This window comes from Oculina patagonica, chromosome 13 (assembly GCF_052425735.1).
Source record: "Oculina patagonica isolate OP01 chromosome 13, crgOcupat, whole genome shotgun sequence".
Lineage (NCBI taxonomy): Eukaryota > Metazoa > Cnidaria > Anthozoa > Scleractinia > Oculinidae > Oculina > Oculina patagonica.
In genome coordinates this window covers 15,302,419-15,327,252 of record NC_135770.1, presented here as the reverse complement: position 1 = coordinate 15,327,252, position 24,834 = coordinate 15,302,419, and the positions used below count along the sequence as shown (strand labels likewise).

The 24,834-nt window shown below is 38.7% G+C and overlaps 3 protein-coding genes across 3 annotated transcripts; 1 reads left to right on the top strand and 2 right to left on the bottom strand.

Annotated features, from left to right (window-relative positions):
* Positions 1–8,737: 8,737 nt before the first annotated feature.
* On the top strand, positions 8,738–13,069 carry LOC144634267 (XK-related protein 8-like). Its single transcript, XM_078493173.1, has 2 exons — positions 8,738–9,983; positions 11,846–13,069. Exons 1-2 carry the CDS (start codon positions 8,989–8,991, stop codon positions 12,726–12,728), a joined length of 1,878 nt encoding a protein of 625 aa, XP_078349299.1. The 5' UTR covers positions 8,738–8,988; the 3' UTR covers positions 12,729–13,069.
* A 1,010-nt stretch (positions 13,070–14,079) lies between these two features.
* On the bottom strand, positions 14,080–16,781 carry LOC144634268 (uncharacterized). Its single transcript, XM_078493174.1, has 2 exons — positions 16,688–16,781; positions 14,080–16,035 (listed from the first exon to the last, which is right to left on the bottom strand). Exon 2 carries the CDS (start codon positions 16,002–16,004, stop codon positions 14,253–14,255), a length of 1,752 nt encoding a protein of 583 aa, XP_078349300.1. The 5' UTR covers positions 16,005–16,035; positions 16,688–16,781; the 3' UTR covers positions 14,080–14,252.
* A 2,037-nt stretch (positions 16,782–18,818) lies between these two features.
* LOC144634809 (acidic phospholipase A2 KBf-grIB-like) lies at positions 18,819–20,559 on the bottom strand. Its single transcript, XM_078493844.1, has 3 exons — positions 20,128–20,559; positions 19,256–19,413; positions 18,819–19,043 (listed from the first exon to the last, which is right to left on the bottom strand). The coding sequence occupies exons 1-3, from the start codon at positions 20,200–20,202 to the stop codon at positions 18,878–18,880; spliced, it is 399 nt and encodes a 132-aa protein (XP_078349970.1). The 5' UTR covers positions 20,203–20,559; the 3' UTR covers positions 18,819–18,877.
* Between the last annotated feature and the right edge of the window lie 4,275 nt (positions 20,560–24,834).

Here is a 24,834-nt window from a genome sequence, read left to right as displayed (position 1 = left end):
GCCCTTTTAAATAGCCAAATGACAGATTTCCATACCCTTCCGTATACTTAACCTCGTGAAATCCCTACCCTTTTATATACCTGAAGCCTGAAAAAGGTACCCCTTTCGGGCGGAGCCTCCCCGTATGGGTGGTTTTCACTGTCACGCTGCGAAAAAATAAATCCAAAACTATTGTGTCAAAAAAAATCAAGAATATTACAGGTTGTAGAAAAGTGCAATATAAACTACTCGTCCAAGTCTCAGGACTGTACGGTATTCCGTACTCGAGTTATTCGTCAAAATGTTTCACGCAAATTTAGAGAGCACAGTATGGAATCGCCATGTTGGAGCCTAACTGCTTGGGCTCCAACATGGCGGCCGGAAATCAACAAAAACATCTGGCATTAAATACTGCTACAAAAAGCGGTCAGATCACCATCATGAACAAGTAAACATTCAGATAAACACTTCTCGCAAAATCTCAACTGTTCAGATTGTTAAAAATCATAAGATAAAGCATTTTTTTAAGTATACGTGACAGCCTTTTGGCGGCCATCTTTGATCTCGTGTGGCGTGAAACTCCAAAATTCAAAATGCTCTATCTTAAAAACGGCGAATGCTATCGAGCTAAAAACCTTCAAAAAATATGTATTAAGGACGTATAATAGCCAGTGAAGGATAAAAACTCAGCGGCCTTGCGATTCTGGATTTTAGAATTTTGATGACGTCACGTGAAAACCAAGAATAGGCCATTATAGGGAGTACCCCCCCCCCCCCCCCGGGGAACAGCATGGGCCTGTCCTGCGCTGCAGGTTCCCCTTTTGTTAGTGCGCATACATTCTGCGCATCACGGGTTTTCCGTTATGGCGAAGAGCTTGTCTCCGCTTGTTTTTCCGTGATTTCTTACAAACAAATGTACTGTTTCGCTTTCTAATACGGTCTTCTGTAAAACCTGCATCTGACATACAACCTGCATTTTCACATTTACGTCAATGATGATTTTGTTTTATGAGAGTTTGAAGCATGTTCAGTTTGCACAAAGTTTGACTTCACACACATTCCTGCAAAAGAATACATTTGCCCATGCCCCCCGCAGGTGTGAAATGAAGGAACTACCAATCCCTTTATCCCGGATTTTACTCCATGCAGTATTCGCCTAAATCCTTTCCCGAGCTGGAAACTGGAAACAGCGATAGCTGCAAAAGGGAACGATGCGCAACTGCAATTTTGACACTTATTAATTCAGTGCAGCATCTCGCCTCGTGCTCCGTTGCGTCAGTCCGCTTAACAAGTCGACTATTTCAAGGAGATCCGGTTTCACTCCGAAATCCAAAGCTGGGAAACTGAAAATACTCCCATTCTGCCTACCGTAGTTAGGTTACGATGGCATGTATTGCAGAAATACCTTATTACATGAAATTTTATGCTACAGTCAAGAGCCCACCACAGTAAAATCTAACTTGCGGGGTAAATATGTTACAGTGAAACCTACCATGACGACCTGGTCCGCAACGTTTAGGGGTTTGGGAGAGCGACAATACTCAGTTGCATTTACAACGTAATATTTACAGAAACCGAAAAACCAACAGACAAGGAATTCCAAACAGTTCAAAGACATGTTCAAGGACAACTTGCGCTTCTTACCTTATTGTATAACGGCGTTGTCAGTTTGTACCCTGGGCCCAGTAAGAGGGTTTTGTATCTTTACGAGCGGTATTTTACAAACTGGGAGCAGCAAGGCCTCAAAGGCGAGTCAAAGTCTTGTGTTATTTGGATTGTTTGCCCACGTGCAACACCTAATCTATTACAAGTGCCATAGCTGAACCACTGTGCAAAATAAAAAAGACAAACTCACATCTTATGCCTGCTGATAGCTGGCAGATCTTGTTGTTACGACGATGCTTGAATTGTGTTCATTTTTTTAACAGTTTTATTACGAGTTTTCATCATGAGAATAGTGCCATAAAATCTTTTCTTAGAGTACAGTTTATTTTTCTGTCCCAATGGCCAAATCTTGCCAATTTCCATTTCCCCGGTGCAAAAAATGGCCTATCCGGTTTCCATTTACCAGCACTCACAGGACGAATGCTCAACTTTTGGTGCCTTTTGGACAAAATTAAAGTTAAATAAAAGCATCCCCTGATCTTTTGTTGTCTTTAGTTGTTAGATTAAAGTTTTGCAAGGTACATTTGACCTTTAATATACGTTTAATTGACCTTTAGTTAATCTTTAAAAACACAGGTCTTTAAGCCTCCTTTCAGCAATCTTTAATTTCACCATAAATTACCACTTGAACTTTGGTACCTTTAATTTTATCGTAAAGGAACATTATAGTTGTAATTTCTCTTTTGTAAACTTTAATCGAGAATATTAAAGTTACTAAACGTGAGTCATGATCTTTAGTTGGCTTAAAATGCGAAATTAAAGTCTCATAAGTTGCAACTGACAAAAATTAACCTTTAATGAAGTTTTATATGTCATGTCAAACTCAGTAATGACAAGTCGCCGTACGTATAATATGGTATACGGTAGTCTGAAAAGTGATCTCACCAAAAAACACCATGCATTAGTCAGTGGTCTTTCTGAGCTTTATTGAAACATAAATGCAAAAGACGACTTTAATTTCAAAATTAATGGAAGAAATTATCAACAGATCGATTCGCTTTAAAATCCAGGCTCAATTTTCAATAGTAAACACCGGCGAAATGCTATTTTGAGAATCTTGAGCCTTGGTAACAACGATCAGCGGCAGGCTGAAGGAGGTTGAGGTCTATTGTGTGCACGAAAAATGGCGCGCCATTTCACCGTTCGTACCGTGTCTTGTGAGACAATTTTGTTCAGTTCTATTTTGTCAGGTCGTACTGTTCGATTCTGTCCGACGTCAAGCGTTTAATATTGTACAGTTTTCACGGTTGAAGTATGGCGGCGGAGCAAGATCAGCGGCATAAACATATTAGAGCCAAGTTTTCGGACGACAATATAAGCACTTAAGCTTAAATCAGCTAAGCTGAGATTAAGCTTATATCGAGAGCAGTAGCACCCTCGTAGCAAAGATCGAACAGCTACAGGAAGGAAATGAAGGCAGCACCAAGACACAACCTGAAGTACTCCAACGGGTAGAGCGCCGTCTGCAGGATCACAAGGAAAATACCAAAGTCCGCGCTGGTCGGCGGACCGTTTCGTCGTTCTCGAACTCCGCTGAGGAAATTGCAGTTATCGTCGCTTCAAGAGTAAGTAAGAGAATTCTACTTTAAAAACTCACATTAGCTTATACATTTATAGTATATGCTTAATATTTCCTAAGAAATGACCCAGTGGTTCAAAGAAAAATTCGTTATTATTCGAAGTAACGGTAATGTGTTTTGGCGCGCATTTAAAATTATGCATAAATTAATTATTTATTGATAATTATGACATTCTCAACGGCGGTATAGCCTGCGAACGCAGACGTATTTGCTAACGGCGGTACGGCTTGACAGAAATCGTGCTATATTTTTAATTTGAGTTGATAAGTAGTTTATTTGTCATTTTTTGAAAAATATTGATTTGAAAGGCTGTAATTATTTCTCAGCTTGAATCATTAACCCTGCATAATTACCCCTACTGTGCTTCAAAAATATATTAACTGTAAACTCAGGTGACATTTTTTTTTTTTTGAAAAGTGAATTTTCTCTTCTACATGTTTATGTTATACATGTATACATTGTGTTGGCCCAAGATAGGGTTTGGATAATATTAACAGTTGTGAATGTGAGATTTTTATGCTTTTGTACAGTTACCAGTGATAACTTTATTGTCAGATCTTTATGCTTCTGTACTATTGCGAGTGACCACATTCATACATATGATTGATTTGCTTCTAAGAGTAAACCTGAGGCACAAAATAAACAATTTAGGTGACATTTATTCCAAGTAGAGTAAAATAAAATAATTTATGCCAGTCAATGTGAATTTTCCTGATGAGACTGAGAAAGGTTCTCTCCTACATGTTAATGCTTATTTAAAATAGGCAATTGTGTTGGCCTGAGATAGGGTCTGGATTTTTAACAGTCAAGAATGTGAGATCTTTAGGCTTTTGTACAGTTGCGAGTGGCAACTTTTTTTGTCATATCTTAATGCTTATGTTCTATTGTGAGTGACTGCATTCATAGAGATCATTGATTGCTTCTAAGAGTAAACCTCAGAGACACATAAAATAAAAATTTAGGTGACATTTTCTCAAAGTAGAGTAAAATATAATGTCAGTCAATGTGAATTTTCCTGATGAGACTGAGAGAGGTTCCCTCTTACATGCTTACCGGTATGTTGTATAGGCAATTGTGTTGGCCCAAGATAGGATTTGAATTTTTATCAGTTATGAATGTGAAATCTTAATGCTTGTGTACAGTTGCGAGTGGCGACTTTATTGTCAGATCTTAATGCTTCTGTACTACATTGCGAGTGACCGCATTCATACAGATCATTGATTGCTTCTAAGAGTAAACCTGAGGCACATAAAATAAAAATTAGATGACATTTTCTCAAAGTAGAGTAAAATATAATATGTCAGTCAATGTGAATTTTCCTGATGAGACTGAGAAAGGTTCTTTCCTACATTTTTACATGTATGTTATATAGGCAATTGGTTGCCCTAAGAAAGGATTTTTGATTTTTAACAGTTATGAATGTAAGATCTTTATGCTTTTGTACAGTTGCGAGTGGCGACTTTATTGTCAGATCTTTATGCTTCTGTACTATTGTGAGTGACGGCATTCATAAAGATCACTGATTGCTTCTAAGAGTAAACCTGAGGCACATAAATTAAAAATTCAAAGTAGAGTAAAATATAATATGTCAGTCAATGTGAATTTTCCTGATGAGACTGAGAAAGGTTTTGTCCTACATGTACATGTTTATGTTATATACATGTAGGCAATTGTGTTGGCCCAAGATAATTAAGGTTTGGATTTTTAACAGTTATGAATGCAAGATCTTTATGCTTTTGAGGCACATAAAAAATAATTTCAGGTGACATTTACTCAAAGTAGAGTGAAATATAACCTACCGGTACATCAGTCAATGTGAATTTTCCCTGAGGAGGGGAGGTTCTGTCCTACATGTTTATGTTATATAGGCAATTGTGTTGGCCCGAGATAGGGTTTGAATTTTTGACCATTATGAGCATGAGATTTGTCAGTTTGCAAGTGGTGAATTTATTCTCAGAGCTTTTTAAGCTTCTGTACTATTGCGAGTGACTACATTGTATTCATACGGGGATTTGGAGTTTCAACTATTATGAGTGTGAGATCTTTATGCTTTTGAACAGATATTTACTGCAGCTTCTTTTAGACCTTTACAACTGCTAATGTAAGCAATATCTTATATTATTGTTTTTTTAGGAACTAACAAGACGAAGAGCTGCTCTTAAAAGCTGACTGAAAATGAGGTGCCAATCATGAAAAGGGAAGGGCTGCAGAAATTTTAATTTTTGAGGCATTGTGCCTAGAAACATACCAGTAATTGCAACTTTTTCTGTGAGTATGCTGTGCCAGAACTGTTGGCCTCAGTACTGAACACATGGATAGAGTAATTCAACTCAGATTTCATGAAATAGAAGTAAGGCATCATCATAAGACACTGATTCCATTATTTTGTTGACTATTGTGAATCAACAATTGAAACATTGAATTTTGTGTTTCATTGTGTCCATCATTTAGTGTTGTTTCACAGGGTGATTAGGAAAACCACACTTAATTTATTGTTATATTATGAAGTGATGCCATTATATTTGTTTTATATCATAAACTGTGCCATGAACATTGCATTTTACAAAATGTACATAAAACAATCAATGGATTAGATAGTTTGCTCAGTGACCTTGCCAAATTGTTGTTGTTATGTTGCTTATTTGAACCAGGATCAACAAACTAAAAAATTAAGAAAAAATAAGTAAACAATCAGTTTTTGGTGGTACTAAGGAAGGGCTCTGCATCTACCGGTATTTAGAATTTGACTACCCCATCATTCTAACCACCAATAGTTTTAGAGTATATTGCTTCTGTGCACTATATATAAGGGTGTATAAACACAGGCCTGCTTCCACTAATGGAATCAGGCCTGAATGCTTCACAGCTGGCTTCGCAGATCCAGTGATTGAATAATTTATTTGAGACTTGTCCCAAAACATTCAAAAAATGTTTATAACTACTATGTGGGAGGTGCGGTGGCCTAATGGTTAGCGCGCTCGACACCGAGTCGAACAGCCTGGGTGGGGCGCTGCGTTGTGTTCTTTGGCAAGACACTTTGCTCTCACAGTGCCTCTCTCCACCCGGTGTATAAATGGGTACCGGCGAATTTACTGCTGGGGGGTAACCCTGCGATGGACTAGCATCCCATCCAGGGGGGAGTAGCAATACTCCTAGTCGCTTAATGCTACGGAAACCGGGATAAGCTCTGGCTGTATGGGCCTCATGTCCCGGACACAGACTTTACATAAAATACTGTATTTATTCGATTAAGCGCCCTGGCCGCTTATTAAATTTTCAGACCTTGGGAGTGGGTTCTTATTCAAGGTGGGCGCTAATTTGAGGTTGGGCGCTTAATCAAATAAATCCGCTATTTAATTTAATAAATAAAATTAGCCAGTCTCATCTGACAGCAAAAACATTTACTGTATTCATTTTTATTGTACGTATTTATAAACGACTGTTTAAAACACTTTATGTGACTATTTGTAATTTATGTAGGGAAGTAAGACAAAATAAAGAAATAAACAAATAAAAAAAAATATTGGTTTCACTGTATATGTTTGTCCACAGCATGCTTCTGGTGCCCCCCCCCCCCCCGGCCCCACCCTTTTTTTTAGCAATTTGTATCATTTAGAATGCATCAAAAGGTGAAGCAAGGCTAATTAAAGGTGATTGTGAAACTTTTGTTGGACTTTAATGGGAATAAAACACACATTAAAGATGACTATGAAACTTTTGTTGGACATTAATGAGAATAAAACACAATTAAAAGATGGATGTGAAACTTTTGTTGGACATTAATGAGAATTAAACACACATTAAAGATGACTGTGAAGCTTTTGTTGTACATTTTAATGAGAATTAAAGGTAAACTAAAGATGGTTTTTGGAGACCTTTCCAAAAAGTTAAAGGTAAACTAATTGTATCTTTATTGGCCATTTATGAGAGCCTTTTAAAGCCTATGAAATGATTCTTTGAGTTAGCTTTTATCTTAAAATGCAATTTGTATGAAATGGTTCATTAGTATACCTTTATTTCATAAATAAAAGTTCATTAAAGGTACATTTAAAGTCTTTCCAAATGAAATTAAATGTGGTTTAAATACTTCAAATGTACAACTTTAATCTACCTTTAAAAGCAATTAAATCCGTTATTTCGTCCTGTGACTGCACTGTAATCGTGGCTGAGCCCGCGCGCTTCAGTGAAACTCAGCATTCAAGTTTGTCTTTGCTTATGGCCTCTTTACACGATCCCGGGTTGGCTACTAGCCGGGTGTGTCAAAAAACTATAATGTTTACCGGGAATCCGGGTTGCCCGGTCGTATAGAAGTTAAGTTTACCATGATGCTGACCCGGGTCAGCTTTGCTGTCGCCAAAAGCTGGAAATAGGCAAATAAAATACAACTTTTTTTAACAAAAGCCTGGTCTCACTGATATGAACTATTTTGGCTTATAATGAAAGAAGAAAACAAACAAACATGGCTATAAGTATCAAAAAGACAACTCGGGTTGGTCATTCGCGGTCTCTCTACATGGAAATTGTCAACCCTTCTACTTTTAACCCGAGCCGCGAAAAGGGTAACCCGACAAGAGGACCCGGGTTGGAAGGTTTTTCGTGTAAACACCGCTTACAGAAGATTAACTGAAAAATGGATATCCGTTGCGGTGATTCAACTCGGGTGAGCAACCAACTGGAGTCGTGTAAAGAGACCCTTAATAGGCCACTTCCGGGTTACCCTTTGCCTCTGTTTCAAAACGAGTCTACGTGCGAAACCATTCATATGAAAATGAGTTTTAAATCTACAGCTCCATTTATTTTCATGCAAATCAAACTCATTTTCATTAGCCTGCGTAGCAGGCGTCTGGTTTACGTTTTTAGCACGTTTAAAAACTACGGCGCCTGGTACTACGCAGGCTACATTTTTATGTGAATTGGTTCGCACGTAAACTCGTTTTGAAACAGAGGCAAAGGGTAACTCGGAAATGGCCTATTTGGGCGACTATAGAACAAAGGAGGGCGGAAAATTTTCTAAGGCCTGTTCGCAGGTTAACACAGAAAAGTGGAAAAAATCACAGCACTGAGAAGACAGCGCGAAACTGAAGGGTGCAAATGAGATCCATAGCGTTCCTACCAAGCAGTTCCTATATTATCAGTTCTATGGGAACACTCGCTAAGTGCTAAAATGCCCCATAGCAGAACTACAAATAGCAATGCCTGCTCAGTGCTCAACAGTGTGGGGCACACTACTTTCCTGCCTTCTTATTTGATCATTATATTGGATCCAGGTCACACCACCTGATTGTATTGAATCTGTATAATAATTTATATTTGTTTAGTTATTTCTTAGCGCCAGTTATGACGCTAACTAAAAGTATTTATGATCTCTTTACCCCGGGCTCTTTACAGGCGTACAGGTGGCACATTGCGTGAATAACTATGCAATAATTTGCATCCAAATTAAATTACATCATTATTTAGAGATTTTAAATATTTTCCATTGATAACAAAGGGAAATTGTACAAAGGCTTTCCTGAGGCGATTGCATAGCTCTTTATCGTGAGCCAGCCATGAGATCATGTTAAGACGATTTCAATACTGAAAGGCAGAAGTTTTGGTTTAATAACACCGGAACCGAAGGCCGTCGCGTGCGTGTGTTGCGTGCGTATGAACTATTTCTTCCGGTCTGCGTGTGACAGACATACGCACGAGCGTTACAGCATGACTTCTTGCCAGCGAAGCAAGTGTTTTTGACCAAACATAGTGAGCACATTGGCGCTGAGAAATGGATGATCAACATCCTAAACGACTACGAACTAGTCTGAATTTTGATGAAAAACAGAAGCAAACTGTACGAGCCCTAAGACGTCAAATTTCGTCTCATTCTACCGGCGGCTCGACAACAGAAGGTGATTATGTTGCAAAGTTGAGCGAGGAAGAAGTTCTTATACTTCGTAAAGTTGTACAAACGCTAACAACTTATAAAGCGGATTCTGACTTGATTGGAGATGAAGTAGACAACAGAAGAGTAGATAGGAATTGGTCGGTGGAAAGCTTTCTTTCGTCGAGTCGTGGAAGCGGAACTTTTGTGAATCCTGCGCGGTTTTACGTTCGCGTCAAGAAAGAAGAAGTTAGAGCTTTGGAACAAGTTTGCCTCGAGTTAGACGATGAGGAGTCAAACACGAAACCTTTCTGGAATAGTTATGGATATTTGGACAGCAACTCTTTTTCGTCATATTATGGTTACAGTGTCGCTCTGACGAAGCAAAACGAGCAACCAATTGTGGCAACTAAAGCAGCCGTGACAGAAGCGTTAACAGAAGACGTGACCAAATTCAGTTTCAGTAATGGCAGCGCGCAGAAAGCCGGCCACAGGAGTAAACTTAGACATTTACCGCCACGAGAGCGTTTCAGACGAGCTGTATATTTAGTAATGGATAATTTAAAGATGAGACCGCGTAAAATGGACAAGGATTTCTCGGAACTGTGGCGCAAGCGGGGTAACGCAACATGGCTCGGCATATTTTTTTCCGTTGTAGCGATCGGAGCTTTTTTCGCCGACATTGGTACTGATCTGAAGGTTGCAGCGGATCATTTTACTGCAGGCAGCAACTGGTGGGGAAGTTTCACAGTCATGTTAGTGCTGCTTCCATCAGTGATAACAAATCTCGTGTCTTTCTTCTGGTACAAAGAAGATGAAGACCAGATTGGAAGACGGCCAAAGAGTGGCTGGAAAACTGTATACATAACACATTTCTTCCTTGTGGGACTTATAGAGAGGTCAGTTGTGTATAAAGAAAAACGTACGCATCATAATTATTATGACTTTTCATTTTCAAAACAGATAGTACAAATCCATCTATAAAGAAGACAGCAACCCACGCAGCTTGTCACGCGAGATTGCGTGACAAGCCCAAGGAGAACGCCCGGCCCAATCGATGAAACCGATAATCGATGATCATCGATATCAATCGATGCCAGTTAATCCATTGATATTGGAAATCGATGACCTATCGAAGACATTCGTGACTTTTTAACATGATCAATTTTTATCAATTGTCATCGATTTTTACTGATTTTCATCCGTTCATTTAGTTACGTTTCATAATTTTGGTTCCATTCAAAATGGGTCTAATTACATCAACTCAGCAACTCTTAAAAGCAATCAATATCTCATTTATTCTCTGCCAAAGAAATATATACTTGAATCAACAGCAAAAGGATGTTTTGGCTGTAGCTTCAGTAGCCTTTGGCAATGCATTTTATAATGAGTGTCACATCTCTTTCTTCAGGCCTCTCTCTTCAGACATCGTGTGCTCGCGATCAGTCATTCGAGGATTGCATAAATCTATTTCCAGATATCCTGGGGATGCCCATGTAGATATCAAGAGAAAATTGATGTAATAAAGGAAATTTCATTTTATTGATTGGTCATCGATAATTGGCTGATGCCAATCAATATCAATTAACTACATTGTTTGATATTGATTTTAATTTTCGATCATCAATTTTCATTGATTGGTCAGGCTGGGGAGAATGTCACCCCATAAATCAAATGAATGAAATGTAACACCGTCTTTGCACAAATTATTTTCTGTTTTCCTGTTAGGATTTTTTTGGTAACCTCCTAGTCCTCCCCCCCCCCCCCCCACCCCTTCAAAAACATAATGCCGCTCACCAAAAGCATTGTGTGGCAGCGTGGTGACACATATACTGGCTGTAAATGAGAGTTAAGGTTGATAGGAGTGACATAAAAAAGGACACTTTTGAGTTCATGCAAGCCATGGGAAATCAAATGTGTTTTTTGACAAGAGAAGGTTAATGCTAGCCTAAAATCTTCCACTGGTCGCTTACTCCCTCGGATATTGTGTAAATTTTAAGGAGCTCCTCTTTTCCAACCCTCTTTCTGTTTTTTGTTTTTCCTTGTTTGTTTGTTTGTTTGTTTGTTTGTTTGTGTGTTTGTTTGTTTGTTTGTTTGTTTGTTTGTTTCTGCTACAATTATCTTATCCCTGCAGGAGGCTGGGAAAGTGAAATCTATTGAGAAAATTTTCAGCTGATTGGCTGCTCTCGTGTACTTGCTTTTGCTTACAGTTTAGAACAAAAAAAAAAGAATGGCAAAACCAAAAAAGTTGGAGTTTTGAAAAAATTCTCAATGGACTGAAAGACTTGAACAATTCATACCGTTCCAGAAAATATCCATGCCCACCCCATGGAAGGTCATTGGAAATTCCGAGGGGGTGGGGGGGTCTCAAAAGCCAAAATTTTTTTGAAGAAAGTACGAGGCTTAAAAGTTTCAAAGGGGTGGGGGATTCAAACCAAAAACACCTTCTGTGGGAGGGGTATGGATATTTTTTGGAACAACACAATAGATACCCTTGACTGTCTACAAATCTGTTGATTCCATGTCTTATCTGACTGACTAGCTGGGAACATGACAACTTTTAGTCTCCTCAATGCTAATTTAGAATGCTGCATTTACGACTCCTTGAAATGCTGCTTTTTAATTCATTTTCTATGACACAATTCTAAGACCCCTTACGCCTTAAAACTGCTGGGTCTTACCAGCTTGTTTTAATTGTGCTGAGTTCTAAGACACTTTACTTGATTTCCTTCCTGATTCATTGTCGACAATTTTTTTGCAGGTACTGGAGAATTCTTGTCAAATCATACAGAATAAAGCGGAAGAAAGACAACCATGTTGTTGATCACAAGTTGTTGATAGCAATGAATCTTGATGCAGCATTATTGCAGATGATCTTGGCTTTTACAGAAGACGCACCTCAGCTTGTCTTACAACTTTATGTCCTTGTCTCACGCCGTTATGTTGATACATTAAGGGCAACAAATATCCAAGACTTATGGACCATACTTTCAATATGTTTTTCATTTGTTTCCTATTCAAGAGCAGTAGTTAACTACATCAGCTGCCTTCGTGACTCGAAACGTCACAAAGGCCAGTTGCGTTGGTATGGTTACCTTTCCATGTGGTTATGGCGTGCTTCCATGATCATTTCTCGAATACTCACCCTTGTTTTCTTCGCAACAGAATTCAAACTGTGGTTTTTCCTAGCTCTATTTATTCATTTTTTCATAGTTCTTGCATTTCTAACCCGTCAAGAGATGTACTTCTTTCCAGGAAATAATTGGAAGCAGCATTTTTTCCGTGCCATCATGTCTTATATCCATTTGTTTTGTTTCTTTTGCTTGGAAGGTCTGCGTACCATACGCTGGGCAGTAAAGTACTATATCCTGACTTTTATTGAGATTTTGATATTTTCACTTCTCTGGTTCACAAACAAGACCAGACATTTACCTCTTGGAGTAGAGATGGCAGGATTCATTGCAATTTACTTGTTTTTCTCTGTGGGTCTGTTCATGATGACTGTCTACTACAGATTTTTACATCCAAGATTCAATCAAGCTCGCTTCTCTTTGACTGCTCCTTTGAAGTCCGAGCTCGCAGACAAAGATCCTGATGAGGGAGCAGACAAGACTCAAGAACAAATGTTTGAACTTTGGATTTAAACTGCACAAAGAATTCAGGCTGGGTTTGCTGAGTAGTCACAGCCACAGGGACAACACTCAGAAGCAGTTTTCAGAGGTCCTGGGTGCAATATTGGCCTGCTATGCTATAATAATGCAACTCTCTGTAAGCCTTGCAGGGCTATAATGTTATTATTTATCATTAAATACTGATAAGAAATAAAACATTATTAGTGAAATAAGTGACTCTCTTCTTAAGTGACTGGTACAATATGGGCAGCCAATCTGTATGTTGGTCCTACAAAGGTGAGCCAAAGGCAAGCTATTGTGAATACCCATACAAAAATTATGGATACAAATACATGTATTTTATCTGAATTATGTAGTTTTCCTTGTTTTTAAAAAACAGTTAATTGATGTGATCAATCAAACCTATGATGTATTGGGATTTACAGCACATTGATTCAGTGTGATCTGAATGATGCCTTTTCATCTGGATTCATTCCATTCAGTAGTGAATTTTACAAAATACAAAGTGAAGTATGAAAAACTAGTGAAGGCAATAAATTATCGTATGCATGCTAACTGCCCCTGGGTCTCTGAGCCTGACTTGCAAAAATAGACTGCAATTTCTGTCTTTAAACCAATTTTTTTCAATCGTGACAATGTCTTTTATGTATAAGGGCTGCATAACCAAAGGGCAAACAGTGTTGTATTGATTGATCACAGGGTCGGTCAGTTTGTTTGTCAAGTGTCCATAACAAGCTCGCTTGATTAGCAGTAGCTTGTTTGTCAAATACCTTACAAAACTAAGTACCCTGCCGTGCAAGAGATATCTGAAAAGGATGTTGATCAATTCTCTAAAACAGCATGGCTTGAAGGCTAGGTTGCATCATAAATACAATAAAATTAGCCAAATTGAAAGTCTAAATGGTCAGTAAGTATGGAGTTGATTTCAGGAAATCAATTAAGTTTAGTCCCTCGACCTATCGGTGTGTCGAAAAGGTTTTGTGTACTATGATATCTCAAGATGTTTGTAAGTGAGCGTAAAAAATACCAGCTACTAATCTTACTTCGAGTCAAGGCTTCTAGCTGCAGAAAATTCTCACATGCACGGCCGAACAACCAAGATCGCAGACGCAGACAAATCTCAAACCGTATTCTTAGTTACCAATCCCCCTTGGTTCGAATCATCACATCGCCCATCGCCCGTTGTAACCTCAAACTGCGATCTGCTTTATAACATTAGGCTTGAGACTACATCCTCGCCTAATTATCATCTAAGCCAAATGAAACAGAAAAAAAAAGAAAAAGTTGTTCTTGCCATAATTTGCTAGTAAGCTAGTCTCATAAAAAGCAGTGCAGAATTTCACATTGATCATTGTTGCCACTGTTCTTATTGAAATTCAAAGTGAGGGTAAATTTAATACATAAAGTCATAAAATTGGATTTGTCTTAAATTGTACTTTCAATACAAAGCGAATTACATTTCTTCTTATTATTGCCATTACTCAAGAACAAAAGAAGATATACCAAACATTGTTCTGCTGGTATTTGTTTCAGTAATTACTCATCTTCAATATCTACATCTTGCAACAATTCTAGGAGTTCTTTAGATCCTTCTTCCACTGTAAGGAAACAATGTTTTATCTTCTTGAGCTGGACTGTGTTAAAGCTTGCAATCCCTCGACAATGAATTTCCTCTTCAATGGCACTGAAAACATCTGATCTGTTGCCTTTGTCTTCAGAAAAACACCACAACACCTCACAAATATTATCACCACTTAAAGATTTAATGTCTTTCATTATTGCAAGTCTGAAGTAATCAAACAGCTCAGTGCTTCCCTCTTCAGCTTCAACAAATCCCCGCATCAATGCAATCATTTGACTTTCAGTCATGGCCGGTGGACGGCACTGAGTAACGACTCGTTCAATGGACTCATAGAGCTCAGGGAATTTTATTCTTGCACGCCCTAGTGTCCATGCCAGTTGACTCAAGTGATCACCTTCAAGCTGTTTGACATCTCTTTGCAAAAATTCATGTGATACAATCTTGACCAGCTTTGCATCACATTTCTCTGCTTTTATAAATGACCACAGTAAAACAACCAGCTGATGATCTTGGAACACTGACATACCACGCTGTAAAACTTCATCCTCCACCAATTCATATAAACCTGCATCTTTAAAACCTTTCTTTGCAAAAGACCACACTAACTGAACCAGTCCTACATTGTCAAATGCTTGCAGTCCTCTCACTGCAAGTTCACTATCAAAGGCATTAAAGAGCCGTTCACTTCCCATTCCAACTTTGGCAAATGACCAGAGCAACATCACCATTGGAACATTCTGCATGGTGCTTGTCCCTCGTTGCAAGACTTCATTCTCGATTTGATCAAAAAGCTCATTTGGGCAGCTTACTGTTCTTTTAGCAAATGACCAAACAAATCCAGCCAGTTGGTGGCTGTCATATGCCATGAGATTTCTGGATAAAATTTCTGACTGGAAATGATTAAACAGCTTTTCATCTCCACTGTCATTTTTGGCAAATGAAACAACAACCAGGGTTAAATCACGGTCTTTAAACTCAGATATTGCTACCTCTCCATTTAAAATTGTTTCTTGTAGTTTTACAAATATCTCCATCCTTTGAATACCAAGCAAACTACATCCTTTCACAATCTGAAAGATGTCAGGCTGGGTGAAAGAACTCATGTCACATGATATGATTTTTTCTTCACAAATCTGAAGAAGGCAGTGACTTTTTTCCTTCATGTTGCCTAATGACCACATCACATTTGCAAGACATCTGGGAGAGCACTGAGATATATCTGCAGAAATTGAATCCAGTAAACCAACATAGGCCACACTTAGGCCATGTTTGTCACTCTTTATTTGCCTCAACAATTGCAGCTGCTTTTTGTCTCTCCTCGCTATCCTGGCAATGTTAAAAAGAAGTGAAACCCTGTTCACAATATTCATTGAAGGTTCAGAGTTGAACAGTTCAAGTTGATCCTGGACTGTCTTCAATGACAAAATTTTTTTGTTCAGTTGAACTTGAACATGTAATGGATCTTTAGCTTTAGTTTTGTAGTAAGCCTGCTGTATCAGTGGAACATGACCACCAACTTCCTCTTTTAGCAATGTAGTCCCAAGCACCTGTGGTGAAGTTGTAACAATGTTACTAGGCTTTCGTTCAAGCAAAGATAATACACACCGAGTCTGACTGAGAGAAACTCTTGGAACATGTTTTCTTGTAAACAGAGACACGGCTCTTAAGCTGCAAGTTGCCAGTACATTAGCTTTGTTGGTATACATTATGATCTTCAAACATTCCCTGTTAGATAACCTGAAGAAAAAGACAGCAAAACATTGCCATGATCATGTAACAGTGAACAAATAACATCCTTTGCAGAGACAGATACAAACATTAAATGCTCATTGGCTTTAATATAAGGGGAAACAGTGATCTTTCAAGCTGTCATGCATGCCCAATTTGGCATTGATTTTTCCACCCTCCTTATAAATTATTTGTGTTTTGTTAAAAAATCAAATTGGCCGAATTTTTTTCATGGTCTACACTCTTACAGTGGTCTATAAGAGCAGAGACCACGGAAAAATGTCGTCGATTTGTTATTGTCCTTGAACTGAAAAAACTTTGTGTAAGCCCACACAAAAATTTCCACCTCTGATGAACGTATCTTTGTCCCTACAATAAGATGATTGATACTCCTACTCTGTTAACTGAATTTAGCTTTTCAAATAAGTAAAAATTCCAGTGGTTAGATTTGGGAGGAAAGGCTAAAAAAAACTAGAAAGCGTAGCACATTTTTAAATGTGCTACGCTTTCTAGTTTTTTTTATAAAAGCTTAAAAGCTTTTATAAAAGCTATAACACTGAGCAGTGTATAAATTTACAAGTAACCCAGCCGCCAGATCATGCACTGCTATTAATAAGATATTAAAAAAAAAAAAGCAATACTAACAAGAAATACAGCATACCTGTCAAAGTCTGATTCAATGATACATTAAATCAAAGGCTGCATTCTGAACGAACACACGGAAAAAACCTTCACACGCCGCCATATTGGTTATGTGACCTGAGAAGACTGGAAACTAAGAACGGGACTAGTTTCCAGATTTCCAAACTCGTTCCCAGTCTCGCTCGTGGAACGAGCAAGGAAGTGAAGAGTCGTTTTTTTCCAGCGTAAAAAAAAAAATACGGAAATAAAAATCTAATTGTTTTTAAGATGTGATAGAGGTTGGCCACTTAATAGGAATTTGTTAGAAATTAGCATAAGGTCTTTTAGAAAAGGCACAATAATCCCGTGTTTGAATGATTTTATCAGCCATCACTTTCTTTTTCAGACACTTGTCTGTCCGACCTTTTTGAAAACAAAACCAAAAAAAATCGTTTAGTGCATTCTTTCTGGCCGCTAAATAGGGGCAAAAAGGTAGAAGAACGATCATCCGAGACGGCAAAAAGGTGGCCATTTTAGAGGGGTTCAGTCAGTGAGACTAAAACAGCAAAGGACTGCAAACGATAATGCTGTAATTCGAAGGATCTGCTGAGAGATCTGCAGGGCCGTAGGTAGGGGGGTGGGGGTGCGATGGGTGCGTCTGCACGCACCCACGGCCATAAAGGTCCGCCTTATCGGGGAGTGAGGGGGTAAAATGATTCTCATAATGCAGGAAGTGTGGACTTAAACAACTTGATTTTTTTAAAAATTTCACGGGGGAGAATACCCCCCGGATCCCCCGAAACGCTTACGCCTTTGGCGCTCGCACCCACTCCTACAAGATCCTGTCTACGGCTCTAATCTGATTAGCAATTGTTTCGGGACTTAAGGGCCTGTTTACATGGAAGGCGGGTGCCCCGGCTAACCGAGCCTACCCTGGGCGAGCCAACTTTTCATACGTTTCTTTAGAGAACGCATCGAAGCGTTTACATGCAAGACGGGAAACTCGCCTTGCCGGGGCACTCGGTCTGCTTGCCCGGGGCACCCTTCTAGGCGGGATAGCTTTTTACCATGTAAATGGTTATGACCGAGCTATCCCGGCTTGCCGGGATAAGTCTTCGCGCGTGTTCTTAAATTAAATTTGAAGTTAATGGCATAAAATGCATAAATTCTCGACCCAAACAGTGCTATTTGACCAAAATTAGATCAAATTAGTTTTCTTTTTAGGCTGGAAAATTTTTCTTTGAGCAACAGCTAATTAATTCGAAATTTTCGTAGGAATGATTATCCTAACTCACGAAACAACAAATTTAATTTCAATTTGGCGGCCAATGACTGTTAAATTTCGATTGGATTCCTCCATAAACGGACGTACTAAAGTTCTAAGTGCTTCCACATCAAAATAAAACAGGTTTGTAGACGGCTAGCCTCGATTATTTATTAAAAAGTCATATTTTTCTTCATTCATTTGGAGCTACATGGTTTTCCCACGCTGTGACACGCTTCAATTACGCTGTCTCATCCCGGGTAGAAGGGCTGTGAATTCTGCATGTAAAGGCGGGCTATGTTTCATCCCTTCTAGCCGGGTAACTCGGTTAGCCGGGGCACCCTCCCTCCATGTAAACAGGCCCTAAATAACTGGCTGCTTTATAGATGTTCGTCTGTAAACCACCAGCGTTTACCCCAAAGAAATGGGTAGGTTACTCGGTAAATGATGATGATGATGTTATCGTATTCAAAGCGCATTTAATATACGCTAACAACAATTAAAAAATAATAATAATGAAAGGTAATTTAAATATAGGGATGGCCGCATCGAGGCCCTATCCTTTATACCCGTTACCGGAAATCGCGGTAACTGACAAGGATTAACCGCTCTATAAAAAACGTTTGTTTTATTTCATTGCCCTTTGCACCGGCCTAGCTCTGTAAAGAGCAGATTGTGGTACTAACAAAGGAAATATGAGTGTCGGAAATTAAGCAAGGGATTGTAGATACCAGGACAAACAGATATAAGAAAGCCCTCAGTAAGATGTCAACCTCGTTCGCGGGCTTTTCCCTTAGTGATTTGGGACGGGCGGGAAATCACCAAATCATCAAGGGAAAAGCCCTGGGAACGAGGTTGGTAAGATGTTACACAATTCAGAGAGTATAAACAGTCCGCAATATGTTTCTCTTTGAAGTTTTTAATTCCTTTTTAATGATTAATGACCTTAACCGAGTGTTCTTCACTTCATTGGCATATTCTCTTTTTCTTGGTTAATATCGCATTGACATATAGCTTCTTTATACAAAGAATCGCCATTTCTTCACAACTGTACAAATGTACGGAAGAGCAGAAACTGTCCTTTCCTTCAGTTGTATATTCCTCCAAACATTTTTTGTGATCTTGACAGCACCTGCAATTAGAAGGCAAGTTATGCTTAAACTTCACTAATAGGGCAGTTTCAACATCATAGACATGTTTCAACCCTGTCCATGCTGCAAGCTCTCCTCAATAAAAGGAAAAAACAGGCCAAATTAAGTCGTACAACAACAGCCTGAGAAAATAAACCACTTTAAGCTTATTCATTGTTCTAATTTTTATGTACAAAATTATTGTCATAGTTACTTGTCCAAAGCATCTACAGGCTGTTTTCGGAATTGTCTATCGATTGCTGTCCCGCAGTAGCAGCCGTAACTTTTTAGACTCTTCGGGGGATATTCGCCTGTTTTGCAGGAAATTAATGGCTCAAACCAGTTCAAAGGTTGCCATTTTCTCTTCACCAGCTGCAAATTTCAAATAAATGTGAATATAGTTTAAAATACACACTTAAACAGTTAAATTAGCATATGTCATTGTACTCGTTAAAGAATTTTGTTATCGGTTATTATCAAGGCTATGCCATCACAGGACGAAGCCACTTTTCCGCTTGCACGCGGCGAAACAAAGGTGGCAAGCTGATTTTTCTTTCAATGGAAATACCGTAACAGCGAATAAAACCCGCCGAGATCAGAGAAGCAGAGTAAGCTAGGATAAAAAGCAAAAAGAATCTAAAAGAATCCTCATCTTTTACACTCCCCACGTTTCAATGTTTTGGCGATCTCTGGTTTCGACCGAGAGTGTCTGCCAGTCTACTTTCAAATTGCCTGCAAAATTACGAAGTTTGTATACATGGGGGAAAAAATGGGTCTTACACAGTAACAGTCAATCAGCATACATTTTTTTGCCAGCTTTGCTCTTAAAATAGATCCAAATAAAAGGAATACTATATGACTTTCTATAAAACAGGAACGTAATTTTCTGGTCGGCTATATCTGCTGCGAAACAAAACTGTGAAATAAAACAAATAGTTTCTTAAATACCTAAAACTCTACCCGAAATCAAAAGTCAGAATATGTATCGTTGCCAGCGCATAAGCGTTTCTTTGTTTACTGACATAACTGCGGCATCAAAATGAAACATAAAAATATATAGGAATTAAATATACTTTAGTTAGTTACCTCTGGATGATAGCAGAATACGTCTGAGATGAGGAGCACTGCAAAAAACAACAGCACGACTTCAATGTTTCTCATGATGATAACACTAAAGTGATGCCTGTTAGCTACTCATCAACTGTTTATATCTAGTTTCGTGTCAAGAACATCTGCCTCAAACTCCCAGCTGTAGAAAGCTTGTTATTTGTACTCGCGTGGTTTGCGTGGAAAATCGCTTGTTAAACGTCAGTGTGTCATCTTCATATCAAAGGTGTAATTTTTCGTTCTTTCTACATTAATATTAATTCACATTTTCATTAGACATCTTTTTAAGAAAAAGAAGTTTTGAAGCTCACGCAGCCAATTGCATACCCTCCGCGAAATATTTTTTGTCTACTTGTTATTACGGACACCCCTCAATCCGAAAGGAACATCCCGTTTTGTACGTTAAGCAAACTGTCAGTCCGTTTTGTTGAAACTCACATGTTGCGTTTCACTGTCGCCAATGAGCCGCCAGCGGCGTCAATAATCCGAAGAAACAACCCCGGTGTTTATTTGGATCCAACCTTACCTATGTAATTATTGTCAGCTATCAATAATTGGTGTACTAATCAATCAGTAAGTCTACAAACCGCCGTGCTTTCATATAACTGCGATCGAATAGCTGAGCAATCTGTTTAACTAGACACACGGCTGACTTCACGACTTGTTTTAAGTTTATTGACTAGAGCCGGTGCCAGTCGCGTGTCGTTTTTGTTTTGTTTATCATGTTATTTTTGTTAATTTTCTGTTTGTAATTCAGTGTATTCATGACAAAAAAGTTAGGCTTTCAAAAGTTATTGAAAAAACGTTTTTAAATGCATGTAAAAACAAATATTTTTTCTCAATTTAATGATCTATTATCAACTTCTTTTTTTCTGATTGCTTGATCTAGCCGATTGTGTTAATTAAATACGGCGTCTTAGTTTAATGGAAGCATATAAATATAGTTCAGACTATCAGCTGTTTTATAAATGAGAGATTTCTAATTCTGAATATTTAAAACTCATTCACCGAAATTCAGGTCATTTAGACAGGACATTAGAACTTTGGTTTTTCTGATTGCGGGCAAATATAGGCAGCTCGTTTCCCAGGCGCGAGGACCGTATTGGGGGAACACAGAGACTGGGAGAACACCGGTACAGGCCACATGTCTTCATCTTCATTGTATAGATAGAACTCGCCAACATGTCAAGCATATCGGGGATGCAAAACACATTTGAATAAAAAAACGTATGTTAGTCTTCCTAGAACTTAAATAAGGTGCAAGTTAGCAACCATAAAAAATTCATTAGGTTAGTATACCTATTGGAACAGGACTTGGGCGAGGGCAAAAGTTGTGGAAACACCATCAAGGAAAAAGGCGAAGAGTTTTATTAAAACAGATATATAAAAAACGGGCCCTGAGATAGCAATAAATTTATAGAGGTCGCTATACTTCTAACGCCCTGTAGGGACTTTGGGCGAGGGCAAAAGTGGTGAAAACGCCATCAAGGAAAAAGGCGAAGAGTTTTACTAAAACAGATATATAAAAAACGGGCCCTGAGATAGCAATAAATTTATAGAGGAATTATAGAGGTCGCTATACTTCTAACGCCCTGTAGGAGAAAAATCGCCCTCAAAACTACTTCTATTATAAATGTCCACTTCGATTGTCACCAGTTAATTTCTTTGTAAAAATTAAATTAACACTGGTTGTAGTTTCCAGGTTAGACAAAAAACACTTTGTTAATTAAGCTAAAATAATTTCGCACACTGAGGATTGCCGACAATGTAATTCAGCATTGATCATCCTCAATCTTGTTTCCATATTCGTCTTTCCTATTGGCGATGTTGCTTTAATTAGTTGCAGGGACGTCATTGTTTCACCACTTCTCTTGCACAATTTCGCAAAGTTCTGAAAATAATTAGCGTGTGCCTTTCGCTTGTGTGAAAGCTTTTAAAATGCTATGCCAACCATCTGCTGGTCATGCCCAAGAAAGCATGCAGGCTTATTGTGTCAGTTAGGCTGGGGAACTACAAAACTGTATTACAGATCACAAGTGGCCTGCATGCCCAAGAAAGCTCCCAGGCTTAGTGTTAGTTAAGCTGGGGAACTACAACTCCGACATAACATCTGACTTATATCCCCAAGTACAAGTACACAGGCGTATTGCCAGATAGACTGAGAAACAAAACGGCTCTGATGTTACAAATCACCGTTGTCTTACATCCGTAACAAAGTAAAAACAGACTGGGTACTAGGGTACAAAATACGAAGATTGAGAGCTTGTTACGCCGAAGTTACAAGCTGAATTGGAGTTCCTAATTACAGATCAGTTAAGGCATAGAAAATACAAATAAAAAGCTATATACATCTAATTGCAATAACGTTGTCATAAAAAAAAGAAAAAAGGTAAAAGGTAAATAGGAATTAATTAGCGTAGTTTCATAACTCATTCATTCACAGAAAACTCACGAGTTTTTATCAGCACACTTTGAGTCCACTTTTTTATGCTGTGACAAGATAAATTAATTTATTCGTATTTTGAAGCATATTAAGGCCATCTGAGCGAATAAATTTCTATGCATGCGCTTAATTAATTCCTATTTCACCTTTTCCTTTTTCCTTTTTTCTATGAAAACCTTATTGCAATTAGGTGTATACATAAAAACAAATCAAAAGCCCAAAAGCTAGTTGAGTTGAGCAATCGCTCACAAAACAAATGCGGTTAGACAGGGGCCAAAAAAGAGCTGCCAGTAAAAAACCTTTGGAGAAAAAATGTGCAAGAATCTGAGTAGGCACCAAGGCTCAAGCTTCAAGCGGTTAGAAGCTCATCCTCTGACTGAGGCTTTACAGAAGGAAAATACAGCCGATTCTACCAACGTATAACATGTAACAAAGAACTAAGCAAAGAAAAAACTAAACGCAACAGACGAAGCACAAAACGCGGTTGGTTCTAAAGCCTGTATGAACACCGCTTGCTACCCCTGCCAGATCACTTTCCATCATACCCCGGCCTGGTACCCAGGCTCATGCCGACAAAATAATTATTTTTGCCTTCTTTGCTCGCTCATTCGTCAAATAACAGCCCTCTAAGAGGACATGTGGTTACCAATATTTTAACAAACTTGTGTTTACAGTCAAACTGAGGAAATAGTGAATAGCTAAAATGGGTCTGGAATGTTCATAGTGTAGTAATGATGAAAGAAGTCCACCCTCCCCCCCCCCCCCCCCCCCCCCACCCCAATCCCGCCTTCAATTATTTTACAAGAAATCAGATCGACAAACATTTGTTAAAGATTTTCTGAGAGATTTTCGGTAAACGTAGTTGTCGTAGGCTTCCTGGCAAAACAAATAACCGATATTGATGTTAGCGGGTCTAAATGTGTTTTTGGTTTACCTCTGGTCCTAACAAGGGGGAATCATATTAAAGGCAACGGGTTGACCCTTTTCTGCAAAATATAACGATCTCCTTATACTCAGAGATAAATTCAGACATTGACTCCAAGCAATATAAATATAAATAACACTTCACTGCATTTCAGACCATCTGCGTTCATACTGTACGTAGTACACAACTCTTACCTCGATTTCGATCGATTCATCGGTTTTATTTCGCAGTTGACGATCAAGATCAATAGACATTCTATTATTACTGCCTTCTTGTCGTGTAGGCCACATTCATATTTGCGGGGGAATTGGGTAATAACCTTGTCACGCATTCTACCAAAATTTGTAGCGATCGGGCGAAGAATAAATTTTTGGTAATTTGTTTAGCCATCGTTCCTTAAGAAACGATATTTAAAGGGCAGTACGGGAAAGAGTTTTATGGCCAGAAGTTATTAGGTAAATCACTGTGCCGTTTCAGGTACGCTTTCGTTCTTCCTTCGTGCTTCGGAAAATATTACTTCGAAGCAATATCCACGTGCGAAGAATCATGTTCCAACTACGTTCGGCCATATGCGATATGCACGTGGCAATCATCATATTCTAACTACGTTCGCCCATATGCACGTGCCAAGCATCATGTTTCAACTACGTTCGGCCAGCGGTTCATCAAAGCAGTCGATTCTCGATCGTGGACAGTTCGAAAGCGCCATAATGATTGTGAAAGTGGCTTTTTTTATTCGGAATCCTCATATTTAACTAAATCCTAACAATTCATCACCGTAACTCATATATCCTTCTAAACAATAGTATTGTAATCGTAAAAAAACTACCTGGAGAACTTGACAAATTCGGTACGCTCTCGTTCTTACTTCGTGCTTCGGAAAGTCTTACTTACATTACTTACACAGATAGCAGCATTATGGTTACCTTGGTAACCACAAAAATAACACTTTTTCACCGGCTGAGCCTTGGCACGAGGAGACAAACGGCTCTGGGGACACAGGATTTCCAGTCCTAGTTTCTAGGACTTCTGGTCTTCATGTATGCAGTCATGACGTTTCAAAAGAATGTATGAGAGAGTCGTTACGTTTTCGACTTCCGTTTAGGAATTCTTTGTTCCAAACAGCTAATAAAAAAAATTCGAATTAATTCAAAAATCCTTTGCCCCCAGAGCCCTCCGTTTTCTCGTGCCAAGCCGGCTAAGAGAAACGAAAGGGCTATGGGGACGAGAATGCGTACCTGCATTAACGTTTGTTCCCATGTCATTTTGCTTCACGATTGTTGTGTATACGCTGACACGAGATGGGAGACTAAACAAG

Coding starts and splice junctions, on each gene's coding strand:
- LOC144634267 (XM_078493173.1), top strand. CDS start 8,989: ATGGATGATCAACATCCTAAACGACTACGAACTAGTCTGAATTTTGAT. Junction 9,984..11,845: donor CTTGTGGGACTTATAGAGAG/GTCAGTTGTGTA, acceptor ATTTTTTTGCAG/GTACTGGAGAATTCTTGTCA.
- LOC144634268 (XM_078493174.1), bottom strand. CDS start 16,004: ATGTATACCAACAAAGCTAATGTACTGGCAACTTGCAGCTTAAGAGCC.
- LOC144634809 (XM_078493844.1), bottom strand. CDS start 20,202: ATGAGAAACATTGAAGTCGTGCTGTTGTTTTTTGCAGTGCTCCTCATC. Junction 19,414..20,127: donor TATTCTGCTATCATCCAGAG/GTAACTAACTAA, acceptor TGAAATTTGCAG/CTGGTGAAGAGAAAATGGCA. Junction 19,044..19,255: donor CCTGTAGATGCTTTGGACAA/GTAACTATGACA, acceptor TTCTAATTGCAG/GTGCTGTCAAGATCACAAAA.